This window comes from Meles meles, chromosome 2 (assembly GCF_922984935.1).
Source record: "Meles meles chromosome 2, mMelMel3.1 paternal haplotype, whole genome shotgun sequence".
NCBI classification, from domain to species: Eukaryota; Metazoa; Chordata; class Mammalia; order Carnivora; family Mustelidae; genus Meles; species Meles meles.
In genome coordinates, this window is record NC_060067.1 from 195,804,867 (window position 1) to 195,832,549 (window position 27,683).

A 27,683-nucleotide genomic window follows, 5' to 3' on the forward strand; every position below is an offset into this window, starting at 1 on the left:
TTTTTCCTCTTAAGTTATTATACTAAGCATGACAAGCCATCATCATTTACAATATGGCACACCGACACGATAAAAACCATGTTACAAATGTGCTGTCATAAATCAGTAACATTAGGGAAGACATTTCATGAACTGTAATTATTTCATATGAAATACTATACAATATAAACAGAACATCCATCTTGGATGACCTTTACAGCAACCAGAGACCAAGTAATTTAAAGTTTTTTGTTTTTTTTTCAGTGCAAACACATTTTATTCAAGGCAGTCTTGGCTGCAAAACTCCTTTCTAACATACAGTAAATCCCACTTGCACTTCTTAATTCATGTACCCCAATGCAATAGTCACATTCAGTCACTCGGAGAAAGATACCTGCAGAATTATGATCCCTTTAAACTTAACATTGAAATGTGATTCTCTTCTAGAAAGTAGTGTCTATGTCAACTACTCTAAGGACCTTAATTTGTAGCTGTCAATACTTACATGAAGGTGACCGGAGGGCAGCTCTGGTCCTCACCCATCATGTGTGCACGATACCACACACGGTTTTGCCCTTCCACCGTGGAAACCGCGGCGGTGGATCGGTGTCTAGGTGGGAGAGTGGGACAGAGGCAAGGAGGAAGGACCTGGGAGGACAGGCAGGCAAGGAGCTGCTGAGTGCGTACTTCGTGAATTTCCCATAACTGCAGAGGACTGATACTGGAGGAGCTCTCAGATCTCAGATTTGGTACCTCTTCTGGGTGGGAGCAAAGGAACTGGGATGCCAAGGTCAGCCTTTGGACAGGGGGGTAGGCAGCTGTGCATGGACCAGCCAACCTTCTAGCCTTACATTTGCAGCCTCACTTGTGAAACTCCCCTTCCCTCCTTGGCAGGGTGTGTGTGTGTTCTCATTGGAAGCCAACAATGAGCAGTTGAAGCCCTATAACTGATAATATACAATCATAAGGTGTAGTCTGCCTTGAGTCTTATAGAATTCTCACCCTTGGCAATCAGCAACTGTAAGTCACGGAACGACTGTGAAAACACAGGATTATGTGTTAGAGGGGCGATCACGGGGGGATCTCTCTCTGGGCTGCTGCTGCAAAAGATGCAGAAAGGAACTCAATCAGGGAGATGCCAAGCCTATTTCGAACACCCCAGGAAATTACATCATGAGTTTTTTTTGCATATATAATTTATGACATGTCTCCAAATAAAAATCTATGGGAAAATACTGGATGTATCCTTCATTCTGTAAAACCTTCTGAGAGAATGACAGAGTGACAGCTGATTCTTTAATCTAACTTGGCAAAGATCAGACCGATGGTAATCTCCTTCCTGCCTGTATTTCACTAATCCCAAGCAAAACAAGGTTTTCCGTGCTTTTGGATTCATTCTTCCTGTGTTCTAGCTTCCCCAAGCCCTAAACATGTGCAGACGCCTGGCTTGCTAACAGAAGACACGGGCAGGGCAGTGGCTGGGGTGAGGGGTGGGGTAGGCAGGGGATGGGAGGCCGGGGGAAAGGCGAGGACGGGATCACTTCTGCTTGGGACTCCGCTGTCTGTGTGACAGCGTGCTGTCCGCTGGTTCTGTGACTGGCCTGTGGCAATGGAGAAGGTCCTCAGCAAGGATCTGGTATCCCTGACTTTGAGGAAACACTGAGAACGAGATCGGCTCCCTTGGAAATCCGGATTCTTCCGGGTAGGACTCGATATATTGTACGGAGTTTCCAGCGTGCTCAACTAGCACAGTCAAGAGTACTTGATAAACTTTTTAATTACAGTTCCTGTTTCAGCACCTTCCACTGCCCGGAGCAGTCATGTTCCTGAAGGATGGTATTTCGCACAGGAATTACCGAAGCCCAATAGGAAACTGTAAACGAGGGTGTACGTCTAGGACCTGCCTCTGACCGCAACAGCATTTGGGTGGGTTTTGGAAAATTCCAAACACCCTGAACTGTTTGAATGAAAATGGACAAGAGTGTACAGTTGTTATTTGTTTTCTTTGACTTTATTAGCACACATCAGAAAAATAGCATTGTATTTAGTGATTTCTCATGAGGGTCTATCAAACAGATAGAAAACAGATCACTGGTAGCTGCCACGGAAATTTCTGGGTAATCTGAGGTCCCTCCTTCTCTCTCTCCATTTCAAGTATGGGTATTACAAATAGGACCTGCTTAGTTAACTGTTTGTCAATCTGAATGCTTTGGAAGCGCTTTGAGATCCCAAAATGAACTGGCGAAGTCATGATCGCTTGTTGTTGGCTTTTCATCAAGCTCAGAATACTGCCCGTGTTATAAATGGCGAGACTTTTCAAAACAGGTTCACTATTGTGAGCTGTACGCCTATAATTTAGGTTAAAAACTTTATTTTCAAGTACACTTGGTGGCGATAAGTGGTTTATTCTTGGTAGGATTTTACAAAGCTGTGCCAGCCTAAAAGCAAACCAAACCAAACCAAACCAAAAGTCACACAATGCTTTCCTTTTCATCCAACAGGTTTTTCCTCCCCCTGGCGGTTGCGACAGAATTTGAATTTACATCCTCGAACCGCTGGTTGGGCTCTGAGAAAGGGAGACTTGGGAACAGCTGGTATTCAGATCATTGTTAGTCCAGATTAACCTTGAACGTATGCCTCCTGAACTTGCACTTCACAACATCAGAGAAGCACTAATCTGGTATTTTTATCTTGGTTGGTCCCCATTCAGCTCCTCTAGTTGTCTTCTTTATTTGATGGCACCCCCCCTTTTCATATGCTCATTAAGGTCCCCTGAGATGTGCAAAATATATAAAATGGAATACAAAGTATTTAATGGAACACAGCTCTTTTAATTAAAATGACGTTTGGGCTTGGGATGCTAGCGTGTGAGTGAAGGCAGAGAGGCCCGAAGTACTTCAAAGCCAGCACAGTCCAAATTTGTTGTGTGTCTTCAGTTACTGAAAACCTAGAATTTCCACATCAGATTCTGACAGGACTAAAGAGCTTGCTAAATTATGTTTACCGGTCGGCTCGGCTCTTCCCCCCCGGGGAGAACTCTTAGCAGGAGTGGGGTGGGGTGGGGGGTGGTAGGGAAAGACCAGAGATTCCAACTTCCTTTCGTTGGTAACAAAATCAAGTGTGCTTTCGTGGGAAAGAGAGGAGAGACAGGTTTACATCTGAAAGCGCAATAATGCCGTAAAACCAAACCACGGCCATGAAGAAGTCACGAGTCTACACGGGCAGTCACTGACACACACACGGAACGCCATGGCCTCATGTCTACGGAGGCTTTCAACTTTGCTCTTCTGAACAATACACTTTAAACACGCTGCTGCCGTTTCATCAAATTTATGGAGGTAGTTATATGTAAAAAATAAAAATTGCCATAAAGTAATACGCTGCATCATAATAATACATAAGTGTGCAAAATGCCAACAGACGGGTTGACCCTTTAGAGTTGAACGCTACACAGAGATTCAAGCAGACTCAGTTCTGTAAACCTTTCAGCTGATAAACTCTAAGTGAAGACTAGATCAGCAGCCACGCCACACAAAGCTCTATCAGTTCAGGGGAGAGGACAAGGATGTTGGCAAAGCTTGGCGTGGGCTGAGGGTTTGGTCACTGAGAAGCTCGCCCGCCGTCCGGGGGACTGTCTCGGGTCACATCTGTAACAACGCTTCCTGCCGCCACGCCTCCCCCATCCAGAACCCCTCATTAAATGCAGACGGGGACACTTCCACACGGAACGTCTGCTTACATCGTAACATCTTTAAAGCCCATCTTTTCTACGCTAATGGCTCCAGGTCTAAGGGAGTCGTTGTTGTTTTTGAAATCAGGTACCCCACAGCATCGGGCAAATGGTATACACGTTTTATTTGAATCATGTCTTCTGTAAACCTGTTTCTTGTGGAATACTGATAAATTCCTATTTTAAAGCTTCTCTTAAAGGTAATGCTTTCCTTTCCGGTCCACGCTGCGTTTGATTACTATAATGGCTACTTTCAGAGGATCAACGAGAGGCTGATGTATTGTTTCAATGGTTACGTTATTTATGAACTGATGGTACGATTCGACACTCGAGAGCAGGTTTTTTGGAAAAAAAGGAATTTAGACAGGAGAATTTGGTAACCGTATGGTATATAACTCCCCAGGGAAACAGACTGTGTGTGTGTGTGTGTAGTCTATTAGCTACATTATCATTCCTCCTGGACATATTTAAGCAATGAGACAAATAGTGCATTTCTGGGCAATCGGGGCATGCCTTGGAGGAAATAAGGCATGAGACTGAAAGCCAACTGACTTAAAGCATTTTAGTGGGGTGGGGGTTTACCGAGAAATGTGCTTACGTTTCATTCTAAGCACAAAAAAAGGAATCTAGACTAAACTTGAGGAGTCCAGTTCGACCTAATGCAACTTCCAAATATCTGAAAAAGCACGAGACACTATCCACACGCTTCAAGAATCGGTCCAATTATGTGTCGGAGTGCGTTCTTTAAACAGATCCCTAGTGACTGAACCTATACTGAAGCAGAAATGCTGCACACATTTTTTGCCAATTACCGTAGTCTGAGGTGGAAAGAGTTTAGATTTCTTTTTGGCTATATATTTTATTACAGGGCTCCAAACAGCACATGCCACTGAACTAAACTTTTGGTCAGACCATTTACTTGTGTCGTACGCAACCCTTCTGCAAATAATTTGTCATTATCGACACATTTAGTCCATTCTCATAGAAGAAAATGGGGAGCTTTGAAATGTCTCTTTTTGTAAAGTTGAAGGTCAAGATTATTAGTAATCCCTATGCTGCTGAGTCTTCTTTGTATTCAACAAGACACTGTAAACCAAAGCAACGTGTTAACAAACCATTTTGAAATAAGTTGGGCTAGGAACTATACATCCACCTAAAAAATGCCTCCTGAAATTGGTTACAAAGTATCTGTAAACATTACTCTGGCATAGTTCATGTATGCATAATTGTTACTCTGATAAATTTTAGGGGAGTACAAGTTCGGATTATACCATACTTGCAGAATGAGCACATTCTGTTGGTAATTATATGGGCACATGTTAAATTTCTAATCAAAAATTATTTTAAAGTTTTCTCTATAGATATCTTTCCAGGAATAAAAGGCCTGAAGTTCAACTCTCCCTAACTTTGCTCTTTCCTATAACCACTAAAAACGATCTCCCATCGCCTAATTTAGGCATTCTATTTAAAACTACATAAAATAGATTAATGTCCTTCCATTAGAAAGAATAACATCCCAGGCCATACTCTCCATTTGTATCACAAAGAACATTTTGCTTTTAAACAAACTAATCATTGTATCTATTATAGTAAGATAGGATCTTCCTTAACTATCTGCCTGACACCACTAGAGAGTCCACATTTCCCCTCTTCCAACCCCCAGTGCTGTGCCTGCGCCCCAGCCAGGCTGGGGATCCCCTTCCTTCGCCCACTTCAGAATCAAAGGCCTATATTCCTGTTCGTGATTATGGAAGGTTAAAAATCAGACAAGCATCTGTTTCACTTAAAAACAAAATCCTGAAAAAAACAAACACTCCCAGAATTTCGATCACGACCCCTTCTGACACACTTCCACGGGCTCCTGCAAAAAACCGTGTCATGAAAACTCACAGTGAAAAATGACTGGTGCAGAAACAATTCACACACAAGGGGCTGGGGTCCCTTCCGGTCAGTTTGACATTGATCTCCCTCAAGCTGGACCCTGACATTGGACATTTTGTGGTGGCTTACGCTTTTTTTGTCTTTTTTTGTTTGTTTGATTGTTTGTTTCTGGGAAGTGTCAAGGATCAGTTCCGTGGCACCCTCCGACCACAGACTGGGAGCAACCGCATCTGTGGCATTTAAAAATGGAATTGGCAACTTCATGACATTGGAATGCATACCACACTTACAGTGTCTAGACTTTCCTATGTGTGCTCAGTTACAAGTAGTGAAACAAACAGATACATATCACCCCTACTGCTATTCGGTTGCTACAGAGCCATAAATGTGAAAAGCAATACTCCGAAATAAAGATTTTTGTTTTTTTTGTGTGTTTTTTTTTTTTTTTTTTTTTTTTTGCCCTAGCCTACTTAGCAGCACAGTTTAAGTAAACACAAAAACTGTGGTCGAGATGCTTGTCTTTCCCCAGATGTAAACATCAGTCCCAGTGTCGTAAACTTGGCTGTATCGAATGAGACAGGAGATTGGAGACAGTACGACTGTCACACGCTCGTAACAGAAGCTTGCAAGCAGTTGGAAGGTTTCTGTAATTTCTCAGCTTCGTTGGTCGCGGGGTCCGTGCTCGCTCGGAAGTTGAAGGCCGGGCCAGCTCCGCCGTGGACTGGGCTCAAGGTAGCGTTCTGACGCCGGTTACTTTCAACAATGCTTGACGTGTTGGAAGCCAGGCTCTCCCGAGTGCTAAAAGAGTAAAAAGGGTTTGTTTTGTTTTGTTTTCAACATAAATAATTATCTCTCGAGCCCCAGAGGAAGAGCAAATGATGTGGTTAATGGATTTCCTCTGTTGGCTCATGATGTCATATATACACTGTCTCCCACTGATTATTCACATATGCTCGTCCAGCGTGGGCTCCAGAGGCTCTCACACACGTTACAATCCACGGCACCCCGAATAACGGGTTTTCATCCAGCTAAGTGCACTTTAAATGTTTTCCCCTTCCTTCCCCATTCAAGGAAACCGCTTCCAACGGGATCGATCGCTATCACGTTCGTTTTAGAAAAGAATCCTCTTAAGTACACATATGCGATGATTATATTTCAGGCTGGAAATTCACTGAATAAATGAATAAACCCAATTTTGCCCCCAATGATTCTGTTTTCATTCCTGATTAGCAGATTTTGACTTTGGTGGACTTCAAGGCATATCATTAGCTAATTTGGCACTCTAATGGGAATAAAATTCTCCTTAAAACACTTCACGCCTCTGTTTCAAATGTTAACACTTTCACGGAAATCCATTGTATTTTCAGATCAGGAATCTTAGATTTCCCCCATTCATTTGTGAAGTTTACATCCCCTCCCCCCACTGTGGTAGCAACATTTTATTTTTCAAGGCTTCTTATGGACAGAGGTGATTTAAAGGTATTTCTTCTTCTCTTCTAATTTTTAAAGTTAGAACCTCTTGAATTTGTTTTACGGCTTCAAGAGATTCAGAACATTAACATTTTAAATGTGTAGAGCAATAGCAGAAATAAGGTTACTTAGCCCGATGGATAAGAACTGGACAGGTTCTATGTTCAAAGTCCTCAAAATGGGAATAAGAAACTTAAGTTTACAAAGATACTAAAGAAACCACAAGGATGCTCAAAACATCCTTTCACCCGACTGGGCAGATTCAGAGTTTAGGAAATACTCCATGAGAGTTGGCCCCCCATCGCTGATTTTAGCCTGCTGAAACTAGTCGGCAGGTCAGACTGCTTCAGCGGACATCGTAACCACCTCTCCGTCATTCCTACACTAAATTAACAGCCATTTTGTCTGAACCCCACATGGGTTTTTCCCCACTATCAGAGTGCAGGGTGTTCATATGAAATCTTCTGTAAGCCTAAACGTCAGGAAGGGTTTACGCGTGCTTTCCAAACGCTTGCCATTAATGCCTCTTCTCTGTTACGGGAGACCCACATTAGTACCTGTTTTTGCTGAGTGTAAGAAACCCGAAGATTTTTGCTTTCACGAAGAAAGCTGTTACTAACATAGGGTCTTTCGTAAAAGTGAAGGGATGTTAACACAAAGTTTCAGAAATCGGGATGCTTGGTGGCACTTCCTAGATAGTGGATTACTTCATCTTAACCCTTGTGGCCTCGAGTGTGTGTCTCATCAAGAAGCCAAGAGGTTTAAAAGGAAGTTTTGTCATCAACTATCAAAAAGACAACTGGATCTTTCTTTTCTTTCTTTTTTTTTTTTTTATCAATTCTCTTCATCATGATCATCTATTCTTTTTTTTTTTAAGATTTTATTTATTTATTTGACAGACAGAGATCACAAGTAGGCAGAGAGGTGGACAGAGAGAGAGGAGAAAGCAGGACCCCGCCCAGCAGAGAGCCTGATGTGGGCCTCCATCCCAGAAACCTGCGATCATGACCCGAGCTAAAGGCAGAGGCTTTAACCTACTGAGCCACCCAGGCGCCCCACAACTGGATCTTTCTTGACTGCAAAGGGCACCTCCAGAAGGTTAATATGTTTATAGAAATAAGTCAAATTCTTTCATTGTGCTTACGGTAGATCTGGGCATACCTACAGAATACCCCAGAACATCACCACTAAAGCGATGTTAAGCGTTAGACTCACCTATTTACCTGCCTTACCCCTTCCCTAAGAAAATTTATCAGGGCCTTGCCAGCACCTTCGTTGAGGCCCAGGGTCAGGCGGAGGAAGGAAGAAGGCAATCGACATGTAGAACCCCAAAGATTTCATGACACTTTCCTTCAGTTTCACTCTTAACTGTGAGAGTAACTTTTTATAGTATTCGATTTCCCCATCTCTAAAATGAGGAGAGTGAGGGGATTAACCTACTCACAGAGTGATTGTGAAGAAGTAAGCATCGATGAATCTGTACGCTGAAAAGCTAGATACATTATAATTATTTCCGTTGTACATCTGGCATCTAATGAATGAAGTAGCCACAATGAGTTGGTTTCAGAATGCCTAGGTTACTCGTGACCCCTTTTCTATGGAAAAATGCATTTTAAGGCCCAAAGGCCCTTAAACCCGCTTAAGCCTTTGAAACCAGCTTTCAAGGCAGGGTTCGCACTCATCAGGCACCTGCTGTATGCCAGGCACTGTGCACACCCATCACTGCTAAAGACCATCTAAGCTGGGAGCTGTCTGTGCTCGAAGATGCCTCTGACCACCTCTGGGCAGAGTCATTCATAGTGATGAACAGATAGAGCACTCCAGTTTCTCTGAAGAGTATATTTTTCGTTACTGCTGTAATAACGAGGGCAGGGTGCCACGCTCCTAACGAGGGCTCTGGGTGTGATGAAAAAGCTAATGGACATAGAGCGTTAGCAGTAGAAATAGTCCTCCCATTTAAAAGTTCTTGATCTTTGTTGAAAGAGAAACCCCATGGAATAAGAGGACAGGATTTTAGAAGCAGAAGTGAACGGATCAGGTGTGGGGCTCCTCCTCCCGGATGCGCGTGCCTCCCTCGGCCCCGGGCTCCAGCAGCGCATGCTCGCACCCTACATGAAGCGGACACGTCCCTGGCCTGTGTTTGTCAGCCTGTTTTTGGCCTCAGATTTGGAATCGCAGGCTTTTCAGGTCAAGAGTTTTCATGTTCAGTATCAGACCTCAGAGCAGAATTGAAGCTTCTACCTTTTTTCCTTCTAGAAACCAATGCGGTCCCAACGAAAGGGACTGAAGAATTTTGGGAATGTGGCTGAACATGACTTCTGAGCCAGCACGGAAAGCTCGGAGTGTGGGGATCACCTTTCTTGGTCTTTGTTGTTGTTATTGGATCTTACTTACTCAGTGGAGGAGGTACTGAAAGACTCAAAAAAATGACCCACTTAAAGTTTCTGTGTCTCATGGCAGTGGAAACGTACCAGCCTGATAATGCTACTTGGCTAAAATCCTCCTCGTGCTGGAGAATAAAACTCCCCAGAACTCAAATATTCTCCTCCATAGACCATGTTCACGCATCAGAAAACAACTTAGTCGATTAATTGAGGAGTGCCGAAAATACGGTTTAAAATGGTTGTGACCTACTTTCTAACCAAAGGATATTAAATACGAAAGAAGCAAAGTTAGGAATTGTTCTGTAGATTATCTAACTGCATGAAATTTATGGGCCATCTATGTATTCCTACAGAGAAAATTCTACCTAACAGTAGTGGACAGACGTGTAGCTAAGTGTGAGAAAGCTGTCCCCTTAGAACCATCATACCTCTTACCGTGACAAAGCGTTTAACCTTAAGTACCTTATTAAATATATGAAAATAAACTCATTTCCAGAAATAATCCCATTCACAAATTCTATATTCTGCACCCTGAATTTAGAGATAAAACAATACATTCTGTGGCAAGACTGGTTCAATGATCTCATGAGTATTTGTGTTTATTTGCCCCCAAACAAACCAAAAAACCTTTCAATATTCTGTGGTGGTAGGCTGTTGAGTTAGAACCCGTTAAACTACTCTCAATGTCTCTGTAGCAGTTATGTCTGGAGGACCGCATCTTGCCCTCTGTGGTGGTGCTGAAGCCAAGGGGCCCCACGCAAGGTCGGAAACTGGTGTGTAGAGCACAAGGCAGGCAGAGTCTACATAGTAAAAATAGCTGAACATAAGGTACAGGCAGATAAACCACACCTTCCATAAGCCATGGTTTCGAACTTCTACCATCAATTACAGACCTTCGATTATGCCTCCCTGGTAGCCCCTGTTAGAAATTCAAGAGGAAAAAAAAAGAGCAGAAGAGGGAAATGGAAAGAAAAGAATATATAAAATAATTGGTAAATAAATTAAGATTTGATTGAGGATTAAAAAAATATATTTCGTCTAAGTTATTTTGTAGAAAAGTCACTTGATAGGCCAGTCATTTTTGGACGGAGGGCCATGGCTCCCTGAGGTCATTTAGGGCTCCCTGAGGGACAGGCAGAGTAGACTTGGGGCTCCTGGCCTCACACCCACTTTAAGCAGAGCACCATCTCTGGTTTGTTTGGACATTAGAATTCCACACATGTGTTAACTTGGATAAAAACGTTACATCACAAAAATAATCCTCATCATAATCAAAAACTAGCCCTTTAAGAAATAACAAAGACCGAATATGGGGCTGGTTAGAGATTCCCAATTCTGATCTGGGGATGTGCTGTCCCCAAATTATCTAGCGATGAAGTGAAATGATCAAAACAGAACTAAGTTTCATTCTTAATAATTAAAATAAATGAAGTTCATCATCGTATCTGGGTACTTGTTAAAATGATCAGTATCGCAGAATCTTGGGAATCGCAGCTAATGAGAAATGTCCACCTCTCAGTAGTATTTCTGCATCTCAGAGTCACCAATCTGGAGTAGAATTTAGAAGGAGAATTAGGTCCCGAGTTACCCTTGGAGGAGAAGGAGGAGTTAGGAGGAAATAAAAGGAAGTTGCATAGACTCTCTTTTGCTTTCTTAACCCCTGAACCACTTCAGTGCGCTGAACATGACCATTAGGCATCATGCGCACTCTGTTAATCCTCTCTGAATTACCAGCTATGATTAGAGGGCCTTAATGGTTTGTATCAATGCTGCAGGAGGAGAGAGAAAAGTGTGGGTGCACACTCTGATCTAAGGGAACAGAGGCTCCTCACTGTTCTGTGAAAGACGCAAGACTCCATTTCTCAGTGGACATGAAATGTATGAGCAGGTTGGGGAGGGAGCGCACAGGGTCAGGATTAGAATGGCAACTAGCATCTAGCTCCCCCAGGAAGGTGCTGAGATCTGCTCTTCCCACTAGAAGGACCCTCTCCTTGAGCGAAGAGATTTATACCCAAGCCCTACCCATACCCCAGGTGACTACTGACCACTCATTCTACTCAAAAAATTACTATTTTTGAGGACCTAAAATTTAAAAAATCCTTCTTTTATCTGCACGGTGCTAACAGAAACACAGAAGAAAAATCCTGGAAAATGTTTGTCCTAGTTAGATTGGCCTGATGCCAGTTTGAGGGAGGGAGCCAACCCACCAGTCCAGATTGGTGATCTCTACAGCTGCAGAAACATTTGTTTCAATTCCTGAAAAAGAAGTCAGAAACAGGTTGTTAACAGCGCAACTCACACAACCCTTAACCCGCATTCACAGAATTAAAATGGTGACATTGGAAGCTTTTCAAGTTATTTATATAAAGCCCCGGGCCCTGGTGGGTGTGTGCGTGCACGCATGTATGTGTGTGTGTGCATGTGTGTGTGCGCGTGCAAGCAGCGATGTTTCTCCCTACCGTGGGGAGTTGAATCCACTGTCCACAGTGATGCTGCTGCTGTCCATGCTGTCGAGGCGTGCCGAATGGGTGGCTCTCTGGTTGCTGCTGCTGTCGGTTTCTTTTGGGGCCAGGAGGGTGAGGTTCTTCTCAAACTTCCTCTGCAAGTCTCTTTCCTTCTCCCTCTCAAGGAGCCACTGCATGGTGCCTACATCATCTCTGTTTTTTTCCTCCTCTGTGTTTTTGTTGGCCCCTTCCTCAGAGTCATCGTCATCGGAGACGTTGTAATAGTCGAAAGAGGCTTCCTGGTTCCCCCCCGGCTCCTGCTGACGCTGGGCACTAGGCATCGCTGGTGCCACCGAGGTCCCCAGGGACGGCTCCAGTTTCTCGCATCGGCCTGGCAGTGTGTCGGCAGGGGTCTTCGGGAGAGATTTGAGGAGGGACAGGCTCGATTTGTGATAGCTATTGACAGACAAGGTGCTGTGAAGAGGTTTGAACAGTGTGTCTTTGCTGAATATCTCTTTCCTCTTGTCCAGGCTGCTGGCCTCAGCGCTGTGGTGCTGGACGAGGCGTCCATTGGCCATCCCTTCTGCCCCCGTGCCCGAAGCAGCTGGGCCCCCACCTGGCCCTTTTGGTGACTCCTCCTTGTGCCCTACGGTCTCTCTGGAAGAATGTGGGGCCTGCCTGTCGGGCAGAGGCAGTTTTTTCACCCCTTCCGCCAGAGTCAGAGTGTCATGATCCTCTTTGTTCTTTCCCAGAGGTGACGGCGCCGTGAGGACCGTCTCACTGGAGGTGTTGCACTGGAAATAGTCATCTGTAGCTGTTTTTGTTGGACAGAATGGCAAACTCTCAGGGGGTTTGCCCGGCTCCAAAAGGCTGCAAGCACTGGAAGGCTCCTTGCTGCCACCGACTATTTCTGGGATACACACCTCTTTATAGCTCGTGGATGAAACATGAGACCTCTGATGACCAATTGTTTGTGCAGGCCTTAAAGTACTGTCATCGATGTAGGACTGGCTGGGGGTTTGGTCATCTTGGCTACAGCCTTCAGCCAGGTCTTCGGGTGTCCCTAGAGAGGAAGCACCCAGAGGGCCCTTTGAGTTATCCATCGATCTGGATCTCTCCTTGGCTTTGCTGGATCTCTCACTCCTGGACCTTCGGTCCTGGGTATGGCTGTGGCTTCGGTGCACTTTTGAGTGGGAGCTTCCCCTGGAAGGTTCAGGAAAAGGCATCTCAGTTCTCCTTTTGGCCAATTCCCCAGACACATCCCATTCTGGGGTCATGGGGAAGTGAGACTCGATCGCGTTTGTGTTGCTATGCATGATGAAGTTATCGCCTTTGTGTTCGATGATGAAGCAGCCCTCCCTGGGTGCCCTGGTAAGAGGATCACAAAAGTCATACTCTCTGTCACCTGGGAGATCCAGATGAGAACCATCCGAAGGGTCTCCTTTAGACACTCGTGTCTTGCTGTGTGACCGAGATTTTCCATGGGACTTTCGATGAGTCCTACTCTTTTTGCTTCTTCCACTGTGATGGGCAGAGGACCCGGCTTTACTCCTATGCGCTTTTTCTTCTTCTAGTTTCTTCATTAGTGCAGTGTGCCGCATGACATTTTCCACGGTCAAGTCCGGGTTAATGCGCCTAATGATTTCCATTTCCACTTCCCTGGGGATAGTAGTTGGTGTGTCTTCGTCTCGCAGGGGCCACTCCTCAGGAGGAAACTGGGCCGAGAAATTGGCTAGCTGTTTGGTCTTATCTTTTTTAAAACTTAGCCGGAATAACTTGAGCCCGAATTTTTTGGACTGCTTTTCACCGTCTTTAGGTTTTGAGAGAGTTTCTGTCTTATAAGAAAAGTTTACAGTACTTTTGCTCTTTTCAGTGGGTGGCACCTGGCATAGTGAGGGAGGGCAATAGGGGTCTTTGCAGTCCTTGGCGGGTTTCCTCTGCAGAGTGGAAGCAAGCATGCTGTGCATGTCTTCTCTGCAGCAGTGGCAAGAGTCGCAGTGGTTTCTTGGTAACGTTCTTTCCCTGACGCAGCCTGAGGCAGAGGGCGTTATGGTTCCCGGTTGCGGAGAGGTACACTGAGACCTGTCAGGTATCCTCTCGTCCAAATGGTACCATTTACTGTTAGTTCTTATGAGAGAGGGAGTAATGAAATAAGTCTGTGGGGTCACGATGAAATAGCCATCTGGAGTTGGGTAGATCTTCCGCTCCCGCACCAGCGTGTTCAACGTGTGCCGTAGAATTTCTTGACTTGGGGTGGGAACACCTGAAACCAAAGGAACAAAGACTCTTGAGAACAGAGAGGGAATCTGCTGCTGCTTCCTGATTTTTTCCGAATCTGCTATGGACTGAATGTTTGGACACCCACTCTCAATATTCCTGCGTGTGAGTCCTAATCCCTGATGTAAGGGTACCAGGAGGTAGGGCCTTTGGAAGGTGACTAGGCTTAGATAGGTTCCTGAGGGTGAGGCCCTTGGGACGTGCCCTTGTAAGAAGAGGAAGAAGCGAGAGCACCTCCTTCTGCCATGTCTTCAAGCCAGACACCAAATCTGCTGGTGCCTTGATCTCAGAGCTCCTAGCCTTCCAGGACTCTGAGAATTAAATGTCTGTGGCTTCAGCCCCACCCGGTCTATGGTATTTTGTTACAGCAGCCCAACCCAAGACAAAATCCTACCAATTTTGCCAAGCTTCCGAATACTATCACATGGCAAGTCAGCAGGACCTGGAGGTGCTCAGGTAGAGAGATGGAAGCAGGTGCAGATTTTGTCATGAGGCTTTACTGAACTGAGCCATCAAAGGCAGAGTGTTTTTAAAGGAGGGGAAAATGAAAAATGTTTTACATGATGTAATCTACATTTGCCAAAAAAAGACTTCCTCGATAGAAAAAGAATAGGGAAACTGGGTTGAAATAGCTGTCTTGGCACTTGAAAACAATCAGAACACGTACAGAGCCTAGTGTATACCCTTTACGCTACACTACACACTCATTTTTCAAGACTAAGCTTACTTAATATACTTTGCTACAGTTTAAATAAATTTTGTAAGTTACATAAAAGGGCAATTAGACTTGACCATGGCTCATGATGCACCCTCCAATTCTGAAACCACGACCTTCGGTTTTGAAAGGGACAACAGGGTCGGTCAAGTTCAAGGGAGAACGTTCTCCTTCCTCAGTCTCTCAGACTGACTCTTCAGGAAGGAGGTAGTTTTTCTACCTCATAACCCAAAGGCCCTAAGAAATACACCTGTGGGAATTTAGATGCTCCACGGCCATCTGGTCACTGCCAAATACACCATATTCGCTAGAATAGAAATTCCAGAAGAAAGTGACAGACACTTCCTGGTACTGAGACCAATACTGTTTCAAAGGTCTTTGTGTGCATGTTTACGCCTTGTCTGTCTTAGAGGACAGAATCGAGAGTCCAAATTCATTAGAGAGTATAAACTTTCCAGGTTACGGAGCGTTCGTGTATTTCTAGGGCATTCTCCATCCTCAATGCCAGGCCCACGGAGTATGATAGTACTAACTGACTTGACCTGAATGCCAGAGTTTGGAAATGGGTCAGGTTGAATCATACTGCCAATGTTCAACCGTGTCTGACCCACAAAATGACAATTACATGTGACTCAGCCTAACAGAGTTAGGGCAATGGAATGTGGAGACCGGAAGCCTGGAGCCCAGGGCCACGTGGCTAGATTCAAACTCCAGCACCATCGCGATGAGCTGGTGGTAGTAGTTGAATTAGGCAGCCTCCCCTGCCCACACCCTTCCTGGGTTTACACCTAATGCCCCAAACCTCAGAATGTGACCTTGCTTGGAGACAGGGCCTTGGTAGAGATAAACAAGTTAAAATGAGGTCATCGGCGTGGGCTCTTCTCCAGCATGACCAATGTGGGCAGAAGCACATGCACGGAGAGAAGACAATGTGAAGAAGCATTGGTTGAAGATGTCCATCCATCAGCCAAGAAGTGTGGTCTGGAGCAGTGCCTACCCTCAACAGACCTTGGAAGGAACCAGTCAACTGTGCTGATACCTTGATTTTGTAGTTCTAGTCTCCTGAACTGTAAGACAATAAATTTCTGGTGTTTTTCCCCCTGTACCTTGTTAGGCTGTGCTGGAAAACTCATACAGTAGCTATCGCCTTAGGCAACTTAACTAACCTGAGCCTCTGCTCACACGGTCATCAGAATGGCAGGTACCCTCACAGGGTAGTTCTGAGTTTAAAGGAGTTTAATGTATGGACAGCAGTACCTGATATACAGTGTGGGCTCTAGAAACATTAGCTAGTAATCGTCTCAACTTTGGGGCAGGACCCATGGAAACCAGATTACCTTCAGAGAACATCATGTAGCAACCTAGAAGAGCAGGGCAAACTCAGTTTGCCACAGTCCTTCCAAAACTACAAAAGTGGGATATGAAAATATGAGTTAATGGCCCAGGAGAGCGTCCCATGAATGTGACCTGTCCGTCCATCCCTGCTACCATCTTCAGAAGGCATCCTTTGTGACCAACGTGGGAAAGGCAACATTGCTTTTGAATAATGTATTGTTTAGTATAATCATCTAATTTTTGCACTGCACGGTTTCCCTTTAATCTAGGGCTCTACTCTTGAGAGATGTAGTACGTTGGTGTTTATGCAAATGGCTTCCAGGCTGGTACCATAACAATTTTTTAAAAATTTTATGATAGTTTCTGCACAAAATGAACTCCATATGAATTAGTGATACAACTCCCACTCTATATATGAAATTCTTGAGCACCGTCATAAAACATGCATTCACCTAAGAGAAGCCATTCAAAGAGCCTCTACGCCCTACTCCCAGCCAGGGCCTTTGGCTGAACGAGTTCGGGGGCACCACTCACACAGACCACCACTCCCAAGATGAGACACTGTGCCCACTGCAGCCCCATGAATGATGCCCACTAGGCTTGGGCGGCACCACCATGCGGGTTTCGAACCCATGCGGAAAACGAACTGTATCTGACACGGCAGCATGCTTGCGATCGCTATTGTCACAGACCAAGTTCTTCCAAAAAACTGGTAAGGCTCATTCATAAGCATTTGTGATTGACCCGTTGACTCTGCTGCTGTAATACAGGAAAGCTGAGGAGTAATCCAGAAAAACAACTTGTACTATAAACAGAATTTGCTGACTGTAGGCCTTCCAAGCACTGATCAGAGAAAACTTGGGAACCTGCACAGACTCGTAACCTCAGTGTCGTCATGTTTATTTACCATTAAGAATCAGTGCTCGGCTACTGGGTATTTATCCTAAAGATACAAATGTAGTGATCTGAAGAGGCACGTACACCCGAATGTTTATAGCAGCAATGTCTACAATAGCCAAACTAGGGAAAGAGCCTACATGTCCATCAACAGATGAATGGATAAAGAAGATGTGGTTCATATATACAATGGAATACTATGCAGCCATCAAAACCCCCCAAAATCTTGCCATTTGCAACAACATGGATGGAACTAGAGAGTATTATGCTAAGCAAAAGAAATCAATCAGGGAAAGACAATTATCATATGATCTCCCTGATACAAGGAATTTGAGAGGCAAGGTGGGGGCATCATGGGGGTAATGAAGGGAAAAATGAAACAGGATGAAACCAGTGAGGGAGACAAACCATAAGAGACTCTTAACCTCAGCAAACAAACTGAGGGTTGCTGGAGGGGAGTGGGCTGGGGGGAGGGATGGGGTGGCTGGGTGAAGGACATTGGGGAGGGTATGGGCTATGATGAGCGCTGTGAATTGTGTAAACCTGATGATTCACAGACCTGTAGCCCTGAAACAAATAATACATTATATGTTAATGTAAAAAAAAATGCTCTGGAAAAAAAAAAAAAAGAATAAGTGCTCAAATCATTCCCAAAGGAAGGAATAAGAACGAGTTTCCAAAGAGAACATACATCTAAAGTTTTCATGTCTTGGATTTTCAAGTTTGTCAGTCCAATCATGTTTAATTTGAAAAAACATACTAGAAGCATTCCCTGTCCAATCCACTCTCCACACTTCTACCAGTGGGTTTTCAAATCTTTAACTGCAAGTCACTGATTTTTAGGATGATTATTTTATTACGAAGCCCTTGTCTAATGACTGGTATTTTTAGGTGTCTGTGGGCTCCAGACTTGCACGAGAGATCAGCAGGGCTCACCTGGGAAAGAGATGGCTGTGATGGGTATTTTCAGTGTTTGCACTTTCCACCACTTCCAGATTCTAGTCCCAAAATTCACCACGAATTTGGATTTTGAGGGCTTAAAGAACAAAGATAAACTTTATATCCAAATAGAGCTGAAAGCTGACTTCTCTCCTTTTCCACGCCTTCACATCTTTCCAAAGCAAAAGCAGATACCTAAAAGCACCGCTTGTCAACGGGACGCTTAGATTTGTAAGATCTCTTTAATCCTGCAAATCCGACCACTGTCGGAACAGAGAGCACATGCCCACATTCTAGCATTTGGACGGAAACTCTCGTGGGCTTCTTGGGTTATTTCTTCTTGTGTGTGGAGAACACTGGCCGAGGGGGAATTCTGCCAGAATTGACGTAACGGGGTGAGTTGGGAGATAGAATGCGGGGTATATAACGTTAACATTCTCCGGCGAATTTAAAAGCCAACTTCAACCCCATTAGCAGTTCTTCTCTGAGGGTCAGCTTTCCTCCCGGGAAGTTCCGACTACAACAACTCAACAAGTATTAGTCTGATTTAAATGATCATTCAGGATGGATGGACGAGGAGTACTTACTTAGCTGTCAAGCAAATATTTCATTCTTTTCATACCTTAAAAAAAATTCTTGTTTCTGTAATGGAAACTGGTAGACAAAAGTTGTTTTCAAAAATTCAACCAGTATAGAAAGGTGATAAAAGGGTTTATATTAAAAAAAAGGGGGGGGTCCCATTTCAGTATGTCAGAAATTTTTACTAGAAGGTTTTTCACTAAAAAACATTCTTTAGAATATGGTTGTAAAAGCCAAAATCTAGACCATTTTTAAAAAATTTATGACATAGGCATTAAATGTGAGAGTTCAAATATTTTAATAATATTCGGTTAGACTTCGAAACTTTATTTTCAAACAGTAAGCTACAAGAAAGTAAATAGTCTTACCTTAAGAAAACAAAATAAGCCCCATAACTATGGTATTTAAATCCCTCCAGAGTTTTAGCACTGTCACTGAAAATACACTTTCAAAAAGAATTTGAATTGTGTTAAGTTTCTAAATTGTTTGGTTCTGAAGTACCATAATGCTTGCAAAAGAAAGGAAGGAAATCAAAGGAAGAAAAGAAAAAAAAGGAGGAAGAGAGATAAGGAAGAAGGAAGACAGGCAGGAAACAGCCTCATTTTATGAAATACTAGTCTAAAATATGAAACTGTTGCTAAACAAAGCTTTACATCATTACTACCGTGCCCTAAACCAGTGGCTGGCAAACTTTTTCTGGAAACAGTCAGAAAGTAACTATTTTACTCTGTGAGCCATATGATCTCCCAGCTGCAAGTACTCAGTTCTGTAGCCAAAGACAATACGTAAACAATTAGGCAAGGCTGTGTTCCAATAAAACTTTATTTATAAGCACAAGTGGTGGGCCACATTTAGCCTGCAGCCATAGTTTGCCAAACACTACCCTAGACTCGGATTTATGCAGTGCCCCTGCCATCTGGGGTTGAACAAATAGTCATCAGTGTGACAAAGATGAAAAAGGTTAAGTTCGCTCCTCTCAGTCTATCTGACAATAAGGTCTTGAGATGTAAGTTCACTTACCATAAAAGCTAGCAAAGCAGTTGCTCTTTTAAGTATAGGTGACCTATGAATTTCTCTGCAAAGTATTCCAACTTAGTGATATTGTAATCAGCTGCTCAACAATTTACTATTTTATTTTGCTATTTTTCACAATTCACTATTACATATTGGCCCTGTGTTCTTTCCATTCTCTATTTTATAGCCCAGTAATGGGAGAGATGTAACCAAATTTGGGAAAGCGATGCGATCTCTCATGAAGCCACATGAAAATAGAGGGAGTTTAAAAGCTACCGGGACGTTTGATGTCAGAAGTGGCTAACCAGGTATAAGGCTGCGAGAAGGGTCTTTCTTCACAAGGACATTCCGTCTGGGAATGGCATCTGTCTCCTTAGATGGCTCTCACCTGGGACTCTGCTTATGTTACCACTGAAAGGAAAAGGGTTTACCTGGAAGTTAACAAAGAAAGACCATCAGACAGTGAAGAATATTTAGAGATAATGTTAGAAAATTCAAGGCAATTTATAGGTTGCGAAGGTGAGTCCGTGTTCTTAAACAGTATGTATAATTTTGAAACGTGTTAATTAGAAAATAGAAGAAGGAGAAAAAAAATCACTGGGAGAGAACTATAAAGTTCCTTTGGGGCATAAGGAAAAGTGGGGAGACTCAACATAGTAGATAAATATTTAGTTTAGAAGCAGTCCTTCTGCCTTGCCCCCATGGGTGGGGTGCATTTTCCTACATCTCAACCTTGAGTTCAGCCAAGTTTGCTTTGGCCAATGAAATCGTAGCGGGTATGGTGTGACCAAAGGCTGAAGAACCCTTGGACAACTGGGCCTGTTCTCTTGTGCCTCTGTTGTCCAGAACAGGCCTCTGCTTGTCTCCTTTTCCAAAGAGGACTGGGGACGGGTGGAGCAGAGGCCCCTGGAAGGTCCAGCCTGGGTCAGCTGACTCCTGGGGAACCCCCAGATACGTGAGCTAAATGAATGCTCACTGCGGTACGCCACCGATGCTCTGTGATTGTTACCCAGCATCTCAGTAGCCAGAGCTAATGGCTACAGCCTCTAGTTTCTACTGACCAAGGTCTCCTGGGTTGAATGGAACCTGTGCCACGGGTTCATTTTTAATGCAGTCATAGGTAGAGTCCCAGCCAAGCTGGCCAACTGGGGACAAGATAATGTGTTTTATCTGACTCGCACGTCACTGGCACCCATGTGTTAAAATGTACACGCACACACAACACAGACACGCAACTGCCAACAGTGAAGGAAGTCTACAGATTTCACATAAAACTGAAAGTCCAGGTTCTCTTGAAAAAGTAAGAGATTTGCAACTCTGGCAGGGTTCTACGTTTTTGGGGGCGGGGAGGGGTCGATGCCCCGGAGCTGAGTAGTGGGCAGCCTCTCTGGCGAGGGGGCATTCAGCCCTGACTCTCACCGTCCCTACCGCCTTCCGGTGCCGGAGGCACCCAACGCCACTCGTGCAGCAGCTGGCCTGTTCTTTTCATAAAATTTAAGAGAAAAGGAAACATCTGAACTGATTTATCCAATATCAGATGATAAAAACTCATCAAGCCATGACACAAGCAGACAAGGCCTGTTTATCTTTGACATTACTGTCTCTTTAGCGTAGTCCCTTGGGACCCAAATTATCTGACCTGTTCCCATGAACCCTGATGCTCATGTATTTCAAGAAGGGTGTGGGGAGGTTGAACAGCACCTTGGTAGTTTTTGCCAGAATTCTGCACGGATTCTGCTTTAATGTCTTCTTCTCGGTGCCGACTTAAAAAGGACTGCCATAACACCTGAAGACAGCAAATTATTTTAGAAGGAACAGGGGTGCCTTGGCTTTGAATGACAGAACTAAGAAAAGTTTCCGGCCTGTTTTGGCAAAGAATTTTTTTTCTATGACATTTAAGTGAGAGAAATGGTCCGTGTGACGTCCTGCGGCGAAGGAACACGTCCCTATCTGGAAAGAGCTACGTTCTCCTCCCGTTACCTGGGAAACACGTGGTCAGGTGCTCCATCAGCGCCTCTTGGGTGACAGGTTTCCTGGCGGAGTTCATTGCCGAGATGGCCAAGCAAAGGATCTCCCCGAGGGGGATAAACTGAGATTGACTGATGGGAGACATGCTGATTGGTGACACATCACCTGCAGAAAGACAATTTTCAAGTAAGCAGTTCATGCAAAGACCCGGCCTTCCGTCTCACACACACACCTGCACCCACACACGCACGCACACGCCCCTCCTTGGATTCTTCCCCGTTCCCTTTATCAGGAACGGAATCCACTCTGAACGCGGAAGTCTGTTACGGCCACGGCCAATGCCATGCAGGTGGAAAGACGGCCGCAGAGCAGCAGAAGCTCCAGCGGCCTCGACAGCTAGAACCCGCCTTGCAAACCCGAGATCTCCCTGACACGGGCTTAACTACTGAAAGACGTACACCATGAGACTGAAAAAGGATCTCTGATTTTATTAACTCGGAGCTGGCTTATGTCTAACTGCCATTCCCATCTCGACAAACGCACTTGCTGAAAACTTGAAGGTTCATTCCATCCGATGCTGAGTGCTCTTTGCATGTCAGGCATCTGCTGGGGGCTTGGGGTTTACTCGGGAGAGGGAGTCATCTCTCCTCCCCCGGAAACATCTCTGTTCTCAAGGAGCTTCTGTGTAAGTGAAGGAGACAGAAAAGTAGACCCAAGTTCACAGTTCACCGGAGAAGGTGAACGGAGGGCTAGGGCGGAGAGGGCAAATGGTGAGGGTGCAGCAGAGCCTTGGGGGCAAGCAGGGGAGGGGGAGGCAGGGGGCAGGGCTTAGAAGCAGGAAGTGGGTGATTTCCCCGTGGATGTGCAGCCTGAATCCAGGGATGACGCAGGAGTGTGCCTGGTGGCTGGGGGGTGTGGGGGATGGCAGGACCGGTCAGCAGATGTTTTCTGGGGAGCAGCAGAGAAGGAGCACAGGTGTGCAGGGACACCTGTGAGTGAACAGCTGAGTGCCCAGGGCCTTCATCCTATGAGGGATGCTGAGCCATCGAAGGCATTTCAGGAATGACAAAGTCGGATGTGAATTTCAGCGACAGCGGGGACTGGAGGGAGCCGCAGAGAGCAGATCGCCCTCCACATGGGACTGCGGCCGCCTACACGTGTCTGCAACTGAAGGAGCCAGTGGAGGCTGGGGATGGGCTGGAGACCCCACAGCAGGGGGCAGACACTCCCGGAGAGTCGGCAGGCAGTGTGTCTATCTTCCTTTCCGTGATCGTCATGTCACCGTGGGGTGTTCTGCAAGTTTTGTTCCAAGGACTTCTAGAATTCCCTGGAAAGACCTCTGGAGTGGGGATGGAGGGAGGGGGGCCCAGCAGAGGGAGAGGCTGGCAGAGCCGGGAAGTCTGACCTTGACACCTGGGTGCCACCTGTTCCAGACATGAGGGCTTCGTAAGGTTTCCCTGGAGAAAAGGCCCTACAGAAAGAGGGGGAAGTTTCAGCAGAGCACGTTTCTGTGGGCTTCGGAGCTTACTTCCCACACATATTTATGTAATCTCTCCTTTTTTTTTTTTGTTTCCTAAGCGTGATTTCTCTCTCCAGTAAACTACCGTGGCTGGCCAGATCCCAGACTCGGGTCCACCCGTGGCCCAAGCAGCACGGCTGTCAGGGACCAGCCTCCTCTCTGTCGGGGCACGGAAAGCTGTGCTCAGCCACGATCCCTGGTTTGCTGGGGTCCCAGAGGCCCTTGGAGAAAGAACCTGAATGTGCTTTGATAGACTAGAAGGGAAAAGGTTTGATGGACAAAACCAGGTCAAAGGGGCCTGGCAATGAAAACCACCAGGGGAGGGTTAAGCCTAACAGGCGCGTGAATGAAGCAGCAAGACCCCAGGGTCAGGGGTGGGAGCCCCACACCTCCCACGAAATCCAGCTCAGTTCAGTGCTTCCCTCTCTCCTGCCTCACTCAGGGCTCTGTTCTCTGCAAGATGGGGGTGAGAAGAGCAAATTTTCCCAGTGGTCGGTGGGGCGGCGGGGTTGGCGGTATTGGACCAAAACCCAGCACAAGAGAAGAACAGCAAAAGACAGGAACTGACTTCACTGAGAACCCATGAACTTCGGGGGGCCTGCGGGATAGAAACACCATAAAGAGGGGCCTCTTGCAAACATCAGGTGGGGGTGCAGCGGGTAGAAATAAGAACACGGAATTGTGGCTGTCCCTGGGGATCTGAGTTTCTTTCACTGGCTGGGAAAGCTCTGCTCATACTGGTGACTCAAAAATGACGGCTTTGTGTGGGCTGGGACCATCTCGGTGGGCAAGTGCGCTACCGCCTAGAACACTGTGTATCTTTTTAAACCCATTGTGCCCTCAATGAAAACAAAACCTCACGCTAAAGCCTCCTGTGTGACAGACGGACCAGGGGTGGCTGTGAGGTGCGGTGGAGGAGGGAGTTTGGAGCTGTCCCTGTTCAAAGCTCTCCTCCCCACTGTGGGCCCCGTGGCTCAGCCTACAACCACTGGGAAGATCTTTTCTGGAAATACTTCTCTCTCCTTCCACCTTCTCCAGGAGAGGGTAGGGGATGCCGAGGCTGGGTTCCTGATGCATTGGCAGGTTAGCCGCGTGGACCTCAAAGTCACTTGGGATGATTTGGAAAATGAGACGAAAAGGCCACGGGGGAGATCAAAGCGGATTCCAGCCCCTTTGGACCTGCGTACCATTCGGAAGCTGAACACCTTTGGAGATTTGCCCACCATGATGTAGGACTTCTCAGAAGACCAGGGATACAAAACCACTAAGTGGGATGCTTTTTTACGTGCAGGTCTACTTTAGAATTGTGTCTAGGTTCTGGGAAACTCGCACTCTCTGTGGAAAGCAAGGACCGTCAGCAAAACTAAACACTGTTTAGGCCAGGCTTGTCCTTCTGCTTTTGGCGGAAATTATGCGTTGAGTCGAACTGCCATCTTCTCCGTCAGTTCATCGCTGCCAACTACAAGAGCCGGCATGCTTCGAGTGTGTCTGAATTGCATTTGTTTTGGAAAAGCTCAGTTTCGCTCTAATAATGACTCTGTGCCATAACTTTTAACTCAGGCTATAGAACGGAATGTAATTTGGATGTTCTAAGGGACTCTCTCGTCCTCTCGTTTTTATACCGCACTAAGATAAATTATTTCCCACTCCCTTCCGGTCTCCAGCCCCATCGGCAATCCTCATCCACACTGTGCCCGAATGCTCCTGGGCGGCCTCCTCCACTCCGACTCGAGTCAAAGCACCCCCCGCAGGGCCCCTGCCCACTGGACTGGCTTGATGACTGGCAGCTTTCCCTTCTCCACAGAGCAGCCAGGTCCTAGAAAAACGGGAAACTCACCACCTCCCTGCATAACGTCCTCGGGTGACAGCCCACGGCACCCAGAAAGAGAGCAGAATGGTTCACTAGGTCTGCAGGAGCCCACAGGGTCTGGGTCTGGGCCTGTCCAGCTTCCTCTAGGACCATCACCCCACTGCTCCCCACCCCCTCCCTCTTCCACACTCACAACTCCCTCTGCTCTTTGAACAGGACAAGCTTTTTCTCAACTCAGGGCCTCTGCATCTGTTGAGCTTCTAGAAGGCTCCTTGCACAGACCTTTGCTGGAGAGACTTCTTTGAGTGTCGGTTTAATCAGGGAGCCCTGTCCTGACCACCTGAACCAATGCTGTTCCCACCTGCAGGGGGCACTCTCTTATGTTACCTGAGTATGATACGTGACGTATTTAAAAAAAAAAAAAAAAAAATCCGTATCTGGTCTTTATCCCCATTCCCTGCATAGGGCCCCTAAAGCCTGTGGCATTTCCCAAGTGATGAGAGAGATAAGGTGTCCTGTGTTATGTCGATAAGGTGATTTTGGGACCTGAAGTGGAGGGGTGTATGTGTGTGTGTGTGTGTGTGTGTGTGCAGGAGAACTCATCCTGTGGTTGCAGGGTTGGAATTTGCAGTCCTCCTCCCCAACCTTTGGGAAGAGGAGAGGGGCTGGACAGGTTGAATCAGTCACCAATGACCAATGACTTAGTTGATTATGTTTCTGTAATGAAGCTTCCACAAAAACCCAAAGGCTGGGGTTCGGAGAGCTTCCGGGTTGGTGAGCACATGGATATTTGGGGAACAGTGGTGTGCTCAGAGAGCACGGAAGCTCTGAGCCCCTTCCCTGTACTCAACCCTATTACACAACTCTTCCCTGTGGCTATTCCTGAGCTGTACCCTTGGATAATAACCTGGCACTCTCATCAGTAAAACATTTCTCTGAGTTCTGCAAGCTGTTCTAGCAAGTTCCTTGAGTCCGAGGAGGGGTCATGGAAAGCTCCGCTACGGAGCCAGTCTGTTCAGAAGCACAGGGGACAACTTGGGCTTTCCGTTGGTTTGGAAGGGGGAATGTTTTCTGAGGCACTGTAACTCATATTGTTCTAAAAAGAGAGAGTAAATAGATTTATATCAGCTTTGTTTTCTTACAAACTTCCATTTAAGTACAGTCCTCAGGGAACATTTGTCAAATCCAAAATAATTCAGATAAAACCTGTGGGATCTGATGCCGTCTCCAGGTAGACGGTATCCAAAATCAGCCAAATTGTAGGCTGGTGTTAGAAAAGTGTTTGGTGGTGTGGAAAAACCACACACACCGCTGACTTGGTAGGTACCAGAATCTAAGCAAACTACTGTCTTTACTCTCTGAATGTGTGTGTGTGCACACGTGTGTGTGTGTGTGTGTATGTGTACTGGTTTACTGTCTGCCTCACCCCTCCCCCCCGACTATAAGCTCTGCCAAAGAAGAACACATCAATGTTATATTTCAACTTATTCCCAGTCCTAGAGTCAGGCAGAGGTTACACCAGACACTCAGTAAACGTTTGTTGAATGAAAGTAGGAATGAATGACTCTCCATTCACAACACTGTAATCCTAGGAATTTCCCAGGGTATTTTAAGGATTGTGACTTTCCTCACATATTTTTGCTAAATAATTGCAAAACAAACAAAATAACAAGAGACCAAATACACCCAACCAGGCAATTTCTAAGACTCTTAGTTTCAACTATCAATAACAGTACACTGAAACACAGCCGTTACCACAGAAAAATAATTATATATTAAGTGAGGATCAGGACATGCATTTAAGATCTGTATTAAAGCAATCACAGATATCTCTTAATGCAATACATTAGTCAAGTTTACCATGATTTTCTATGGCTCTTATGTAAGACCTGCTTAATGAGCGAGGAAGTCACTCTTAAAACACTAGAAAATTCGGGGGTGCCTGGGTGGCTCAGTGGGTTAAAGCCTCTGCCTTCGGCTCAGGTCATGATCCCAGGATCGAGCCCCACATCAGGCTCTCTGCTCGGCAGGGAGCCTGCTTCCCTTCCTCTCTCTCTGCCTGCCTCTCTGGCTGCTTCTGATCTGTCTGTCAAATAAATAAATAAAATCTTGAAAAAAAAAAAAAAACAAAAAAAAACCTTTAAAACACTAGAAAATTCGGGGCATCTGGGTGGCTCTGTTGGTTAAGTGTCTGACTCTTGATTTCAGTTTTAGGTCACGCTCTCGGGGTCGTGAGATCGAGCCCTGTGTTGGGCTCCACGCTCAGTGTGGGGTCTGCTTAAGATTCTCTCTCCCTCCTGCCTCTGCTTCTCCCCCCACTCATGCACGCTCTCTCTCTGTCTCAAAATAAATAAATAAAATCTTTAAAAAAACAAACAAACCAGAAAATTCTTCCAGCAACTGGACCGCATTTAATGGTTAAAGAAAAAAACAAGGGAATGTAAATACTGCTAAAATACCAGTCACCATAATCTACAGAAACTACCACATTGTGTATAAACTATGGTTACTTGTCTGTAATTTATGGGATGGATTTTTCTTTTGTCAGAATGAGTTTTGAATGCATTTGTAAAGACAACTCAGAGCTACTTTTCAGGCTAACAAATTTTTTTCTGGACCGCCACAATTCTGTTCTGTTGTTCTAGAAAAAAAAAGGGTAAATAGGTTTTATTTCAGCTTTATTTTCCTACAAACATCCTTTTAAGTACAGTTCTTGGGGAGCATGTGTCAAATCCAAAATAA

At 45.3% G+C, this 27,683-nt stretch overlaps 1 protein-coding gene across 5 annotated transcripts in view; it reads right to left on the reverse strand.

Annotated features, from left to right (window-relative positions):
- Nucleotides 1–224: 224 nt before the first annotated feature.
- Nucleotides 225–27,683, reverse strand: part of STOX2 (storkhead box 2) — a 212,353-nt gene continuing 184,894 nt past the window's right edge. For 3 of the 5 annotated variants that reach the window (XM_045997455.1, XM_045997456.1, XM_045997459.1), the window contains 3 exons: nucleotides 21,625–21,777; nucleotides 11,904–14,151; nucleotides 225–6,388 (listed from right to left, as the gene is read on the reverse strand). In XM_045997455.1, the coding sequence (XP_045853411.1) occupies nucleotides 6,193–6,388; nucleotides 11,904–14,151; nucleotides 21,625–21,777 (2,597 nt within the window). In that variant the 3' untranslated portion in view covers nucleotides 225–6,192. Of the gene's footprint in view, nucleotides 6,389–11,651; nucleotides 11,701–11,899; nucleotides 14,152–21,624; nucleotides 21,778–27,683 lie in introns of those variants that run through there. The other 2 variants (XM_045997457.1, XM_045997458.1) reach the window with 2 other exon arrangements.